Source organism: Daucus carota, chromosome 6 (genome assembly GCF_001625215.2).
Source record: "Daucus carota subsp. sativus chromosome 6, DH1 v3.0, whole genome shotgun sequence".
In the NCBI taxonomy this organism is placed as follows: domain Eukaryota; kingdom Viridiplantae; phylum Streptophyta; class Magnoliopsida; order Apiales; family Apiaceae; genus Daucus; species Daucus carota.
The window spans coordinates 30,011,856-30,025,567 of NC_030386.2; the positions used below are offsets into that span (position 1 = coordinate 30,011,856).

The window sequence follows — 13,712 nt, forward strand, 5'->3', positions numbered from 1 at the left end:
TGAATCGCGAATGCTGAATGATAAAGTATCTGTATCGAAAGCCACTAAGCATATTGGCTTGCTTCTTCATAACATGATGGTTGGATGAATACTGCATTTGGCTCTCAATGAGAGAGCTATACAAATTATGTTTGAAAAACCAACACAAATTGAACTAAGAAAAGGTAACAAAAGTAAGCTGTTAATTAACTGTTTGTGTCTGTCTTTAAACGAACATACAATCATTTATCCTCATTTGATTTCCTTTTAGCAATCAAAATAGGCATCTGAACCACCTGTTTCTATATACATATACATGTAGGAATGAAAACGACATATAGACATTACAATATCACTCAATAACTGGTCATCTCCTCTACTGGCACTCAAGGCTACTTGCAAAACTTCTTCTCACTTCTTCTCGTCAGAAGCTTTCATTTCAAGCACCCTTTCCTTCGTGTCTTCAACCTGTAACAGAAATTATATATTTATCAGCTGAAATTCTCACTTCAGGATCTGCTAAAATGTGTGTTCACTGTTTTCATATATTGTTTAATTAAATGGTTAAATATATGTTAACAAGTCGGTTAAAAGAATAGAACCTCTTTTTTCCAGTTGGTAAAGCTTGTTATAATAGCAAGCAGTATACTTTGCACCAGAGATCCTGCTACTAGACCGATCCAAAGACCCTTGGCCCTCATATGCACTAGGAAACCCAAAAGTAGTGCCATTGGAATTCCTACCAGATAATATGACCCGAGATTCACATAAGCCCCTAAACGCTGCCATCCTGTTCCTCTTGCAACTCCTGCAAATACATGAATGTAACTTATTATACGAGGAAAATGGTAACACTCTTTTATGAAAGAGTTTACATTGCTTGAATAAATAGAATAACTTATGACATTAATTACCGGAAAGTATTCCTTGGACAGCGTCCAAGATCATGGTGAGACATATAAATGGAGTCATCCTCCTCACATAGTCTATAATATCCTTATCGCTCACAAATGCACGTCCCAGAACATGGCGGAGGGAGTAAAGTACTACAGCTGCAACACTGACCTCTATAACTCCGAGTACCATAACTACCCAGACAGTTGTCCTAACAGCCTGTGGATTCCCAGCCCCCAATTCATTTGAAACCCGAACACTGCAGATACTCAAGATATTCTATTAATTAAGTGAGACAATATAGTTGGATAGATACATATAGGTAACAAATTTCACACGCACCTTGCAGCAACACCAAGAGAAAACGGAGCAAAATAATGTAGCACAGCCACCGTGATACTGTTGAAGACAAGATTATTGATCATCAGAAGGGAGCAATTTTTTCTATTGAGTTGTATATTAGTACAATAATATATTCAGATTATCATTTTGAAGGTAATATGATAGAAAGAATCATTTGCCTGATCGACAGCACTGAAGTCTCCAGTTGGGGATTTCTCATTACTCCAGCCAGCAATATAATTATCTCATATGCCCACCATTCAAGACTGCAAAGATTCAAAAAGCATTGGTTAAAGAATATAAAGCATATGCCTTGTGAACTAAATAACTACAATTGGAGCCAAAACCTGAAACTTATGGAGGATATAATAAAAACTCTAGGCTAAATAGGACAATTAGTTTATAAAAAAGGTACTACTTTGGAAATGTTAGGAAGTATGGCACTAGAACAAAAAAGGAAAAAAAATTAAATTTATCGTTAGTATAGGAATTGTAGTTACCAAACCATGAGAGCAGATGGGATCCCAAACCGGAAGAAGTCCTTGATTGTACCGAAGATTTCCCAAGATAATGGAGCGCGAGTATCAGCACATTTGGGCGAATACATGGCATAAAGGCCGAGAAAGATAGCATTAAACCAATACGATAAACCAATAGCATATGCTGCTCCATCACTTCCCATATTGAACTTAAACACAAATGCCCAACAAACCGGTACATGAAATAGCAGAGTTGCCACTGAGCTTGTAAGCAGAGGAAGAATCAAATACTGAGACTGCAAGTAGCGAACCAATGGCTGGAGAATAGCATAGGGGAACAAAGCCGGTATCAACCGGATTGAAAACTTTCCAGCTTCGCGTGAAATATCCGGATCTTGTTGGATTAGGATAAGGAGTTTCTCCATAAAGATCCATAAAATTCCTACTGGTATGCAAAGTATGAGTAGAGATATTATGGCCCCATAAGTATAGTGTGAAAGCTTTTTGTGCTGCTTCGCCCCATATGCTTGACCACATAAAGTTTCCAGTGCACTAGCCATTCCAAACTGTTTTTGACAGATGCAATATTCAATTATTAATACCATGCAACTCCATCAATTTGGAACTAAAAGTACATAATGATGGCTGAAACTTTATGCTCATTGCTTTATTTAAAAAGAAGAAATTTCAATATCTTTTAGCATCAGACCTTAAGCAGCACAGAATTATCAATGTAAAACATGGTTTGCTAAAAAACTAAACACCTTTCCAAAATACAAATATTGCTTAAAGAATTCCAAAGCAAAGATCTCCATCTTAAAAATTATATCCTTCTAAATTCTGGGAATAACATCAATATTTGTTTGTTCTAACACCAATAGGTCCGTTGACAAAGTGTTCTTGATAAGGTTGACTTGTATTACACCATGAACCCAGTGAACTGAATATAATCCTCAAAAAATTTGTTACTAATCCTTAAAATTTTGGTACTGGCACTCACTTTTATTAACAGAACAGAACAGACAAGTCAAAAATCTTGTTTGCTTATAAGCTACTCAAATCTTGAAGAGAGAAAGTAGAAACTTACAAGAAAGCTGAAGCCGGAGACATTAGTGAAAGACATGGAGACCACAGCACCGGAAAGATAGAGTTTTCCCACATGACCCACCATTAAAGTAGACACAAATCTCAACAGATACTGTGAAGTTGTGACAATCAACATTGGTGTGAAAATCATACTGATCTGCTTGGCCTCTGCTTTGAAATCACCCCATGTTGACTTTTTAAACATCTGCTTCTCTTTGTTTTCCGGGGTCTTCACGGCCACAGCAGCCTCTGAGTCTCCCATGGTAGCTAACTAGTGTTACTGTGACTAATTCTCTAGCAAGAGTAAAAAGAGAGAGAAGGATAGATTGTCTAGGACAAGAGATGTGTTAGTGTAGATTCATATGACAGCACATTATATATTGTTATGTAGTTGTCCTTTTTGAATATAATGCTGGGGTTAGCCTTGGCCATGTATAGAAATTGGTGAACCCATCTCCTGGCTGCGCTCATGTATGTTTCAATTATACTCTCCCTTCCACCCTCATTTCTTTATGTTATTTTCTAACCAGACTCATTTAAAATATATAACAAATTTAGAAAAATATTATGAAATTATATTTTATCAGATCGTCAAAATACGTGCAAACAGTGAACATAAACAATTACAGCAAGCGAGTATTGTTTTATTAATTTTAGTTTCTTTGTCATGCATTAACAGAGACAGAGACGACTCGGGCGGGTTATAAATCAAATATATTCCGTATATCTGATTTTATGAAAATTTAATTATTTTATACAATGTGTCCGAATATATTGATAAATTCCTGATAGATTCTTGAATTGTAAAAAATGTTGCGTAAATATTATATTTTGATAACTTAGAGAATAATCAATTGGCAGTACAGAGTAGAGGCTCCAGTATAGTAAACGAGTGATAACGTGTGATATGAGAAGATCGAGTCATGTTACGACTTGAGAGAAAGCGTTTCAAACTCGTTTCCTGATATCAATGATTTTGACGGTAATGAGAAGCGTTGAATACTGGGTTTTACATTTAATTATTGTAGTACTAGTAGTTAAATAACGAGCTCGACAGCCTACACATTTCGATAATTGTCCTCATTAATAGTCTTACTTAGCATAGGACAATTGCATGTACGCCGGTTGCCTTTATAGAATGAGACTCATGGGTGATGTGTTTATATGAATACATAAAATAATTAATTAGACTAATTATTTCACGAATATATCTCTGTGAAACATGCCAAGACTGATGGAATAAAATAATGCATATAAAAATATGTTATCACAAGATTTTGCGTATATACAAAAGATGCGTCACATGCGCCCCCACCCGGTATGCTGCTTTGCTTAATTGTAAGTTCTTGGAAGTAACAAGCTGGACGTGCACTTGACCTTGATTAGGTGAGAAAAGTTGGTTTGAAATTTTTTACGCTAATTCGACAAGATGTTTGGCTTATTTTTCTTGAAACGGCAGGCACAAAAGGATATTTTTTATTTTTATTTATCAGAGGATACAAAAGTATATAATAATTATATCAACATATAATAGCCTACATAAAGAATTTTCTTTTCTCAAAAGAATTACCCCCTCCGTCCCCTCATTTGTTTACATTGGGGACGGGGGCTCGGCATGCGTTCTAATATTCTCGTAATACATAGTTCGATAAATTACTTAATTTTTTTCTACTGAATAAAAATTTGATATTTAAATTTTTAAAAAACAAAAAATTTAAAAAATAAGTTATAGAACTATGTGTTATATGCGCCTTACAATGTGTGTCGAGCAGTGTGAAAAAACCGTAAAGAAACGAGAGGATAGAGGATCTAACCGACTGGTCATGCAAGATGATCGCGGATGTTTAGAAAATAAAATTTTAATATTTAAAATAAAAAGTTCTGAAAAGCCGTACATCCCATATATCCTTGATCAAGTCAAATTCTACAACCATACATAAAATCATTAAAATTAAATCTAAATAAAATCTAGTCCAGATAAAATTAAGAATATTAAATAATACTTATATTAACAAAAAATTATATTTGAAAACAACATTTCCAATTATGTGATCAAGATATCTTAAAATATGTGCTAAAAAGTTAAATATCATATATTCAAAAACGGAAGAAATATTGTGTCTGCCTCATGAAAACTCACAAATTCATATTGCATACTAACAAACAGACTTTTAAATCAAATTATTGACAAAATTATTTAATATATTTAAAATAATTTTTGAAATATTAGATTATATCCTACTCCTTCCGTCCCAATCAATTCTATACAGTTTCCTTTTTGGGACGTCCCATCATTTCTATACATTCCAAAAATAGTAACTCTTAATAATATAAAACACTATTACACCTACTACTTTCTTCCACTATCTCCATTCTATAATAATGTAGTAAACACTATTACACCCACTACTTTCCTCCACTATCTCAAATCTATCCTTAAATATAAATGGGTCCCACCACTTTACCCATTTTTCCTCTAATTTTACTCATTTTTTTACATTTTTTTCTTGGTCTCCGTGTCCAAACCATTTGTATATAAATATATACAAATGATCGGGACGGAGGGAGTAAGAAGTAAGAACTGTTAAAGGGGAGTGCATTCTTCCCATTAAATTTTACTCCTCTACACAGTTTTGGATTTGGACAAGATTTAGGTTTTACTGTCCTCGCAATGTATTTGTTTATGAGGATGTCAATTGTCAGGGATAAGACAACGAAAATAAGGAAAATAGGAAATGATACAAGGACAGTAGGACCGTTAGTAAAATATTGACCTTCATTATAAAATGTGACATGTGTATTATTATTATACGTGAATAAGCCGACCAGATATTATTATCAAGTTGTTACTGAGAAGAGGTCGTGGTCAAGATTGGAGGCCTTTCCTCTGGTTGTCCTGCTAAACATTAGTGTCATACCTAAAAGTATTTTGTATTATTACTGTATTATTCGTCATCGTTATCGTATTATCTTTATTTATATTATATTATATTATATTTATGTTATGTTTATATTATTATTATATTACTATATATTAATTAATTAATTAATTAATTAATACAACGCTGCATACTCTTTTCCCATTAGATCCGGTGTATCTAGGCAAGAGCGATATCAGGCCATAAGCCATTGGATGGTATTGTGATCTTCAAAGCTATAAAATATATTTACTCAAATTATGATGTTTAAGTGTGATATTCGGATTGCTTAAAAAAAAAAAAAAAAGAGAGTGTGATATTCGGATTTGATTTTCAATTTCTTATTATCTGTTTAAGTATGATAACAAATTATGATGCATATAATCAATATTTTAGTTTAAAATTTGAGAACGAATTATATAAGAAACTTTTATATATCAACCATTTTTTATATTAATCATGACAGACCAAACGAGGGAAACCATTATGAGCCCTGATGCAAAATAAGAAAGCAAACAATATATATGTCGGCACACCCAAAAAAGAAAAATCAATTCTTTAACCTAATCTAATCTAAACCACTTAAATTTGATTTTCGTTTTTTAGATTTGAGTTTCAAAAACTTACGAAACTTGATCTGATTCTTCGTTTTAAAGACAAATGAAACATAGCATGAATACAAGACATATATTTATTCTTATCAATTATCATGCACACATTACTAGCTATAATATAAAAAGGGAAATTGGCCTTGTTTGGTAGGCTTTGATGTCTGCTTGATTTTGGTTAATAGGATATTCTTTGTGAACAGGTTTGATTTATGCGGATTAAATTCAAGACCCATGTCAATTTCTGAACATGTGTCTTTTTTGTTGACTCATATTACGTGTGTTACATATGTGGCCTATGAAACTTGGTTTTGTGTTTTGTTTTCTCAACCGCTTCATTTTTTTCTGTTAAATTCACATCTGGCTTGTTTTACGTGTATCTACATATGGAAAATGCTCGTTTTTAAAATTTTTAAATCACTCCGCTAAAATCAGTCGTTTATTTAGAATCATAGCATTAGTAGATATCATGGAAAAGAGGAGCATTTAAGAGCATCTCCAACCTTGCAAAATCCTTAGGTAAAAAATGAGTTGGCCTACCATATATAAAAAATATAGCCAATCTGTTGAAAAAAGCACACTCCAACCACATGAAACTGTAGTCTATAATTTTAGCCAACCTCCTATGGATGGCTATATTTGTCGAACCTCTATAGGTCTGTAAAAAATCTGTAGGAAGATTACACATCATTTATTATCATACTGAACTGATATATTCTATTTTAACAAACTAAAATATTAATAACATACTATTTTTAAATTATAGCCAACCAATATAGCCAATACCATTGAAATATAATATCTTAGAGCATCTCCAACCATCTAAAACCCTTGGCTAAAAGATGAGTTGGCCTACTTAAAATAAAAAGATTTAGCCAACAGCTCTAAAAACTCAACTCCAACCATGATGAGCTGTTGTCCATAAATTTAGCCAATCTCCTATGGATGGCTAAATTTGTCGAACCTCTACAGGTCTGTAAGAAAATCTGTAGGAAGATTGTACATCATTTATTACCATATTGAACTGTTATATTCTATTTTAACAATTTAAAATATTAATAACATACTATTTTTAAATTATAGCCAACCAATATAGCCAGTACCATTGTAGCAAAATGTCTTACAGGTTCAGCAAATTTTACATAATGTCTTACAGGTCCAATTTAACCAACGATTATAGCCAACGCCGTTGGAGATGCTCTTACAGGTTCAGCAAATTATACATAATGTCTTACAGATTCAATTTAGCCAACAATTATAGCCAACCCCGTTGGAGATGCTCTAAATATAAACGTACGATAGTATTTGTGGTAACTTTATTCGAATTCTAAAGCTATTTCCCTGCAGAGGGATCCAAATGTGTTAGGTGCAATAATAACCAGACAAGTTCTAGGTGTCTCTGGCTGCCTGGATTAACATGCATACATTAAGATGGTAATATATGATTGATTAATAGGTTGTTTAGGCATAGTTTTCATTAATTAGTAAGAGCATCTCCAACGGCGTTGGCTATAATCGTCGGCTAAATTGGACCTGTAAGACATTATGTAAAATTTGCTGAACCTGTAGGACATTTTGCTTGAATGGTACTGCCTATATTGGTTGGCTATAATTTAAAAATAGTATGTTATTAATATTTTATATTGTTAAAATAGAATATATCAGTTTGATATGGTAATAAATGATGTACAATCTTTTCTTACAGACCTGGTTCGACAAATTTAGCCATCCATAAGAGGTTGGCTAAATTTATAGACAACAGCTGATCATGGTTGGAGTTCAGTTTTTGGAGCTGTTGGCTATATTTTTTTATTTTTAGTATGCCAACTCACCTTTTAGCCAAGGGATTTAGATGGTTGGAGATGCTATACAAATCTTATCCTTGTTTTAACGTGCTTTAGGTTTACCTGCTCCTCAATTGTTTATAAAACAATGGGGCTATTGTTCCTTTAATAAACACGTGGTTTCCCTCGGTTGTTATACGTACAAATGAATTTTGATAAATTAATATTTCATATTTAATATAAAAAAATTACAGTTTTTTGGTTTAATTGAAATATAGTTAAAGTCTTAAAAGTATATTTAAGTTCTACAAATTAATCATCTTGATATATTAGGATGTAATATCATTGATACATGCTTACCAACCTTAATCATCTTTTAAATTTTGATTATATTTATATAAATAATAATTCATGACATGTGATCCTCTTTTATTATCGTAATCTTTAAATATATGGTTGACCAAATTATAAATTATACCAGTTTTCACTCATAACAGTTTAATATACATTTGATATTTCAGACAGGTTTATTTGTACTATCCAGTGTGTTTGGTTTTTATAATTTTTGGGGTTTGCAATGCTGTGAGAACATGTGTTTTTCACAAAGTAATGTACACAGATGAATCGTTACAAAGTAATACACATTGATGAATTGTATTAACCTGACAAATTTCTTTTGTTTAAGAAAGTTTATCATATCAAATTTCTTTAACTAGACACCTATTCAAACAAAATTAACGATATAACTATAATTATTAGTCTAATTAAACTGATACTCACTATTAAAGTCAAAATCAGTTACTCGAAATGACACAAAATCAGCAGCTTAATGACGCATAATCACAGATGTATATGATAAAAACGTTATCAAATACACCAAAATATGTTCATCAATATCACCAAGTCATTTTAGATATTCATTTTGGAAAATATTGATTTGTGTTATAAAATTTGGTGATTTCTTTTAAAAAGGTAATGATTTCTATGCAATGTTGATAATTGGAGATTGATGATCTGGTTGTGATGAGGAATTAAAGAGAGTGAGTCGGTGTAATGGAGGGTGGTTGTTCTTGGTAGCTGTGGAGAAACCGCAGGGCTGTTGGTGACAGTTCAAAACAAGGACCGCTAATGGTATGTATGGGAGGCTGCCGCTGCAGGACGGAGAGGATTGATGCAAGGAAGCTAGGGGCCGTTGATTCTCCATGTAAAAATTAATGATATTCATTTTAGAAATTAGTGATAGTAGAATAATGAAATTTATAGTAGAATAAGACTCTCTCTGTATATATGTATAAATATATACGTATAGTAAAATAGTAGTGTTCACTAATATGTTTGATATGTATGACCTTATTTCTGATATTGGGAACTCTCAACGTATGGGATTTTTCTAATACTCATTAATCAATGAATTCCACTGATTTAAAACAGAAATCATATAGAAATTTTGTCTCCATATGTTTACACAGATAAGAAGACTTATTAAAAAGTAGTTGGCTTAACCAACTCAAAGAAATAAAATTCGAGGGGCAAATATTTAGGAAGCATAATTCAGAACAAGTGCACTTTGTAAATTATCAATGAATGAAATCTCTCAAACTATTAAGAGTGCTTTCATGGTATTCAGCCATTTACCGGTGGCTAGTCAGTTTTGTTGAGTGATTCCACTGCAAGTGGTAAGCCCTTCTGGAAATCAACATATGGATATGCAATAGGCTGATCAACATCTTTTGCTTCCCACCTGCATTCATGAAAGTTAATATACAAACCCAGTTCAATTGCCATGAATTAATACTCGCATGAAAGGTTGTAAGAGAGACAAAACTGTAAAAAAGCATCTTGTGGCTAGGCTCTGAATACTTAATAATTAGTGGCATGTCTAGACTACAAGAATAACTCGATAGAAACTCAGCTGCAATTTCTGTCATGAAGTAAAAATACAAAATTGACAGAAAACATTGCTTCCGTCACAAGTAAGATTATTCGCAATGAATACCTACGCCCTCCGGTATTAAATGAATATTTTATTTATTTATTTCATACGTGCCAATACTTTAATCATGTAGTGGCATTATATTTTGATTTTGGTAATTTTATATAATTTTCAATTCCGTATTTATTAATCTATATAAATGTTCAACTTATCGGTGTACGTGATTTCCATGATTAGAATATTAATCAAACAAGATTATGAATTTACAGAGGGATAATTGAATAATATATGTATTTACAGAGGGATTACCTGAAATTGTGGACAAGATGGTGGAGGAACACAGAAAGTTCTATCCTACCAGCTTCAGAACCTGGGCAATATCTCACGCCTCCGCCAAATGGGAAAAAGTTTTTGCTTTTTTGTTCTTGGTCCTGATAAAATACGCACGTTTGCATAATAATTAGAATATTATTATTATTATTATTATTATTATTATTATTATTATTATTATTATATATTATAAAAAATAATAAAATAATTAGTTTGTTGATGATGATATTTTAGATATAACGATTCAGGAAAAGAGGGTTCAGAGAGCTAGTGCAGTTAATTACTCCCTCACTTCTTGTAACTTTGACTTTTGCATATATGTTTGTATGAAGAAAAAAAAGATAGCTGCAAATTATATTTTTGAAAATTTTGGTTTCATATAAGAATTTCAGGATTAGTTTTTGTTTACGTCAAATAAGTCAAAATTACAAATGCTATAGGAAGGAAGGAGCACATTACAAGAAAAGTGTTAATCGTTGTTGGATTACTTACCTCCCATCTCCAAGGATCAAATTGGGAGGCATTTGCATGGAGAGAGTCATCTAAATGTACTGCGCTAAACACTGGCAGCACCTGCCAACCTGATGGTATTACATAATCTGTACAAAAATATAAGAGTATGTTTTAAAGTATACTCATTACTCAGGTGATATAATACTTCAAGAAAGCATATACGCGCATGACAGATTAAATATTGATTACTTATACCTTTAAAGCGTACATCACTGAGAGCTTTTCGGTTTAAGTACTGGACAGTGTTCCCGTATCTTATAGTTTCATTGATGACCTACAAATAATAAACTCAGTACTTCGGAATCTATACTTCAGGAAGATCACATTAAATAAGATGCCTTATACTTGGTAACCTAATAAAGTAATATATATGATTTGATTTATCAGACTCACATTTTGGGTGAATTCCATTTTCTTTACGTCTTCCAAAGTGAGAGAAATGTTATCTTTCTTTATGCTTCTTATGTTCCTATGCTCCACCTATATGCAGAAAGAAAAATGTGAAGCCGCTTACATTTGAATGTAATTTATTTTAAAGAAATGATAGACTACTTTCCACAAAAACAATGATAGACACAACATCACCTTTAATTTTTCAAGTGCGGCAGGGGACTGACTAAGAAAATGAACCAGCAATGACAATATTTTAGATGTTGTCTCATACCCACTGATAAGACAATCGAGGGCAAAACTAACTTTTTCATCTAAAGACAAGGCATCAAGATGTATCAGTTTCCCCAAGATATCGTTCTTGCCGTATAATGGATTTTCACTCTTTTCCCTCGTCCTTTCCTCTATGGTTGCTTTAATGATAGATGATATTCTTCTTCTACCCTGCACATAAGTATAAATATGTATATCAAATATTTTTTTGTACTTGATAGATAGAAATATATATTGCCTACCTAGACTCCTCATTTTATAACTCAGACTACACTACTACTGGTATAGGCACCCATATACATGTGTAAACTTGACACTGAACAGCTAGTCCACTCATAAGCTTTATTTAGAAATTAAATTTTCTGATTAAGGAAATTGATTACATCATCTTTTTTGAGAAACAAGATAATCTTCACAAACAAAGTATTATTTTAAAAGTTACCAAATAGTTGGTTAAATGCAGACAGGAGATAATTTATTTGAAAAATTCAAAATATAAGTGGAAATTACTTAATTTAAGGTCCATTTTGATTATATGCAGGACAGATATATCAAGATTCAATACACACATGTTTGTGTAAACATATATAAATTGTAGAAATTTACAAAGAAAACGTATATTGCATTGTTTTTAATACTCCAAGCCTCGGAGGCCAGCATAAAAATATTATCACAGATTCCCCATGCACGCCAACATAACAATGTTAGCATTTAAAGAAGTCCTGGCTATCAAATCGTCATCATTTATGTATATATGAGGAATGAACATCAAATGATATATAGTCTACTGTATATATAATATATTGCAATATTTGCAGCTAAATATTTAAAATTATATAAAATTATGGTGGTAACTTTTGTCTATATATATATATATATATATATATATATATATATATATATATATATATATATAGACTCAAACCCAAGTATAATTTCTTTATTTTGAATAGATAGCAGTTATTGTAATAAATAATTAAAATAAATGAGCCAGAAAAATTGAAATATTGCAAATGACTAATTCAAACAAAAAAAGCCTAAAACAGGAAGCAACCTTAACAGCTCTCGCATAAGGGGTCCCAGGAATGTTAATGGGAACCGAAATGAGTCCTCTCAATATAGGATGGAAATCTGTAAGTATTCTTGTTGTTCGAGGGTCATCTGGTGACAAACCTAGCACCTGCTTCACCATTACAAAGAAAGTATACTGTTGGGAGATATAACAACCCCCAACTTTTATTAGTTAAAGTAAACTGCAAAGGAATAGAAGGGTATATAAAAATAAAACATTGTCAGATATAATAAACATAATTCCTAAGATACACCCATAACCCCCGAAAAGTACCTTTCTTGCTTCTTCACAGAACCGGACTTGTTTTTTGTTTTTCCAAGAATCCAGAATCTGAATTGCAAAAGACTCAAGGTCTTTAAGAAAATAAGGATTTGCTTTAAGGGGAGTGACAAGAGAGAGGAAGGCACCCCTAAGCCTCTTGTGGGCGTCACCCACTGCAAGTGCCACTGAGTATTTCCCAAGAATTCCATAGAAGGTCCTTGGAAAGCTGGCCTGAAATAACTTCCCCTCATTTTGTAGAATGAAATGATTCAATTCTTGGTCACAAGAAACTATTGTGGGGGTAAAGAATAGATGGGACCTGAACACCTTTCCGTACCTGAAAAACACCAAGTAGATATACAAAGATACATTCATGTATAATTTATAAAAATAAAATCGTGTGTGTGGGTGTGTGAATGGTACTACATAGGTATACAGAATCCACTCACCTAGAGGAATGGTGCTGAAAATAGAAGCCTGAAGCATTTGAAGGATGGGGTTTAAGTAAAGAGAGGGTTTCACCGATTAAAGGCCAACTAAAACTCCCTTTAGGAAGGACATGTCCTTTAAGCTTGGCTATGAACAAAGGCAAATGATGGTTGAAGATCAGACCCACTAAAAAGCAAAGTAAACCAACAAGAATTGGATATTCAGTCATGGTGGCTTTCACGGAAGTATCTGGAAGTATTATTCTATTATCAAAGAGAATGAGGTCAACAGACAATCTAGCTTTTGACTCTCTCCAAATATATAGTGCTCAAGGGATATCAACCCTGCTACATTTTCGGGGTGTATTCGATTGGGATTTTAATGGATTGTTTTTAGTCTATGGATTTTAATGGATTGTGTG

General features: G+C 32.6%; 2 protein-coding genes across 2 annotated transcripts; both read right to left on the reverse strand.

Annotated features, from left to right (window-relative positions):
- Positions 1 to 149: 149 nt before the first annotated feature.
- On the reverse strand, positions 150 to 3,227 carry LOC108227910 (protein DETOXIFICATION 14). The gene is made up of 7 exons (XM_017403302.2): positions 2,782 to 3,227; positions 1,716 to 2,260; positions 1,395 to 1,481; positions 1,216 to 1,272; positions 894 to 1,132; positions 582 to 787; positions 150 to 447 (listed from the first exon to the last, which is right to left on the reverse strand). The coding sequence occupies exons 1-7, from the start codon at positions 3,040 to 3,042 to the stop codon at positions 391 to 393; spliced, it is 1,452 nt and encodes a 483-aa protein (XP_017258791.1). The 5' UTR covers positions 3,043 to 3,227; the 3' UTR covers positions 150 to 390.
- A 6,271-nt stretch (positions 3,228 to 9,498) lies between these two features.
- Positions 9,499 to 13,664, reverse strand: LOC108224415 (cytochrome P450 724B1). Its single transcript, XM_017399035.2, has 9 exons — positions 13,312 to 13,664; positions 12,875 to 13,199; positions 12,584 to 12,736; positions 11,452 to 11,700; positions 11,260 to 11,346; positions 11,062 to 11,140; positions 10,846 to 10,952; positions 10,333 to 10,454; positions 9,499 to 9,831 (listed from the first exon to the last, which is right to left on the reverse strand). Exons 1-9 carry the CDS (start codon positions 13,518 to 13,520, stop codon positions 9,732 to 9,734), a joined length of 1,431 nt encoding a protein of 476 aa, XP_017254524.1. The 5' UTR covers positions 13,521 to 13,664; the 3' UTR covers positions 9,499 to 9,731.
- Between the last annotated feature and the right edge of the window lie 48 nt (positions 13,665 to 13,712).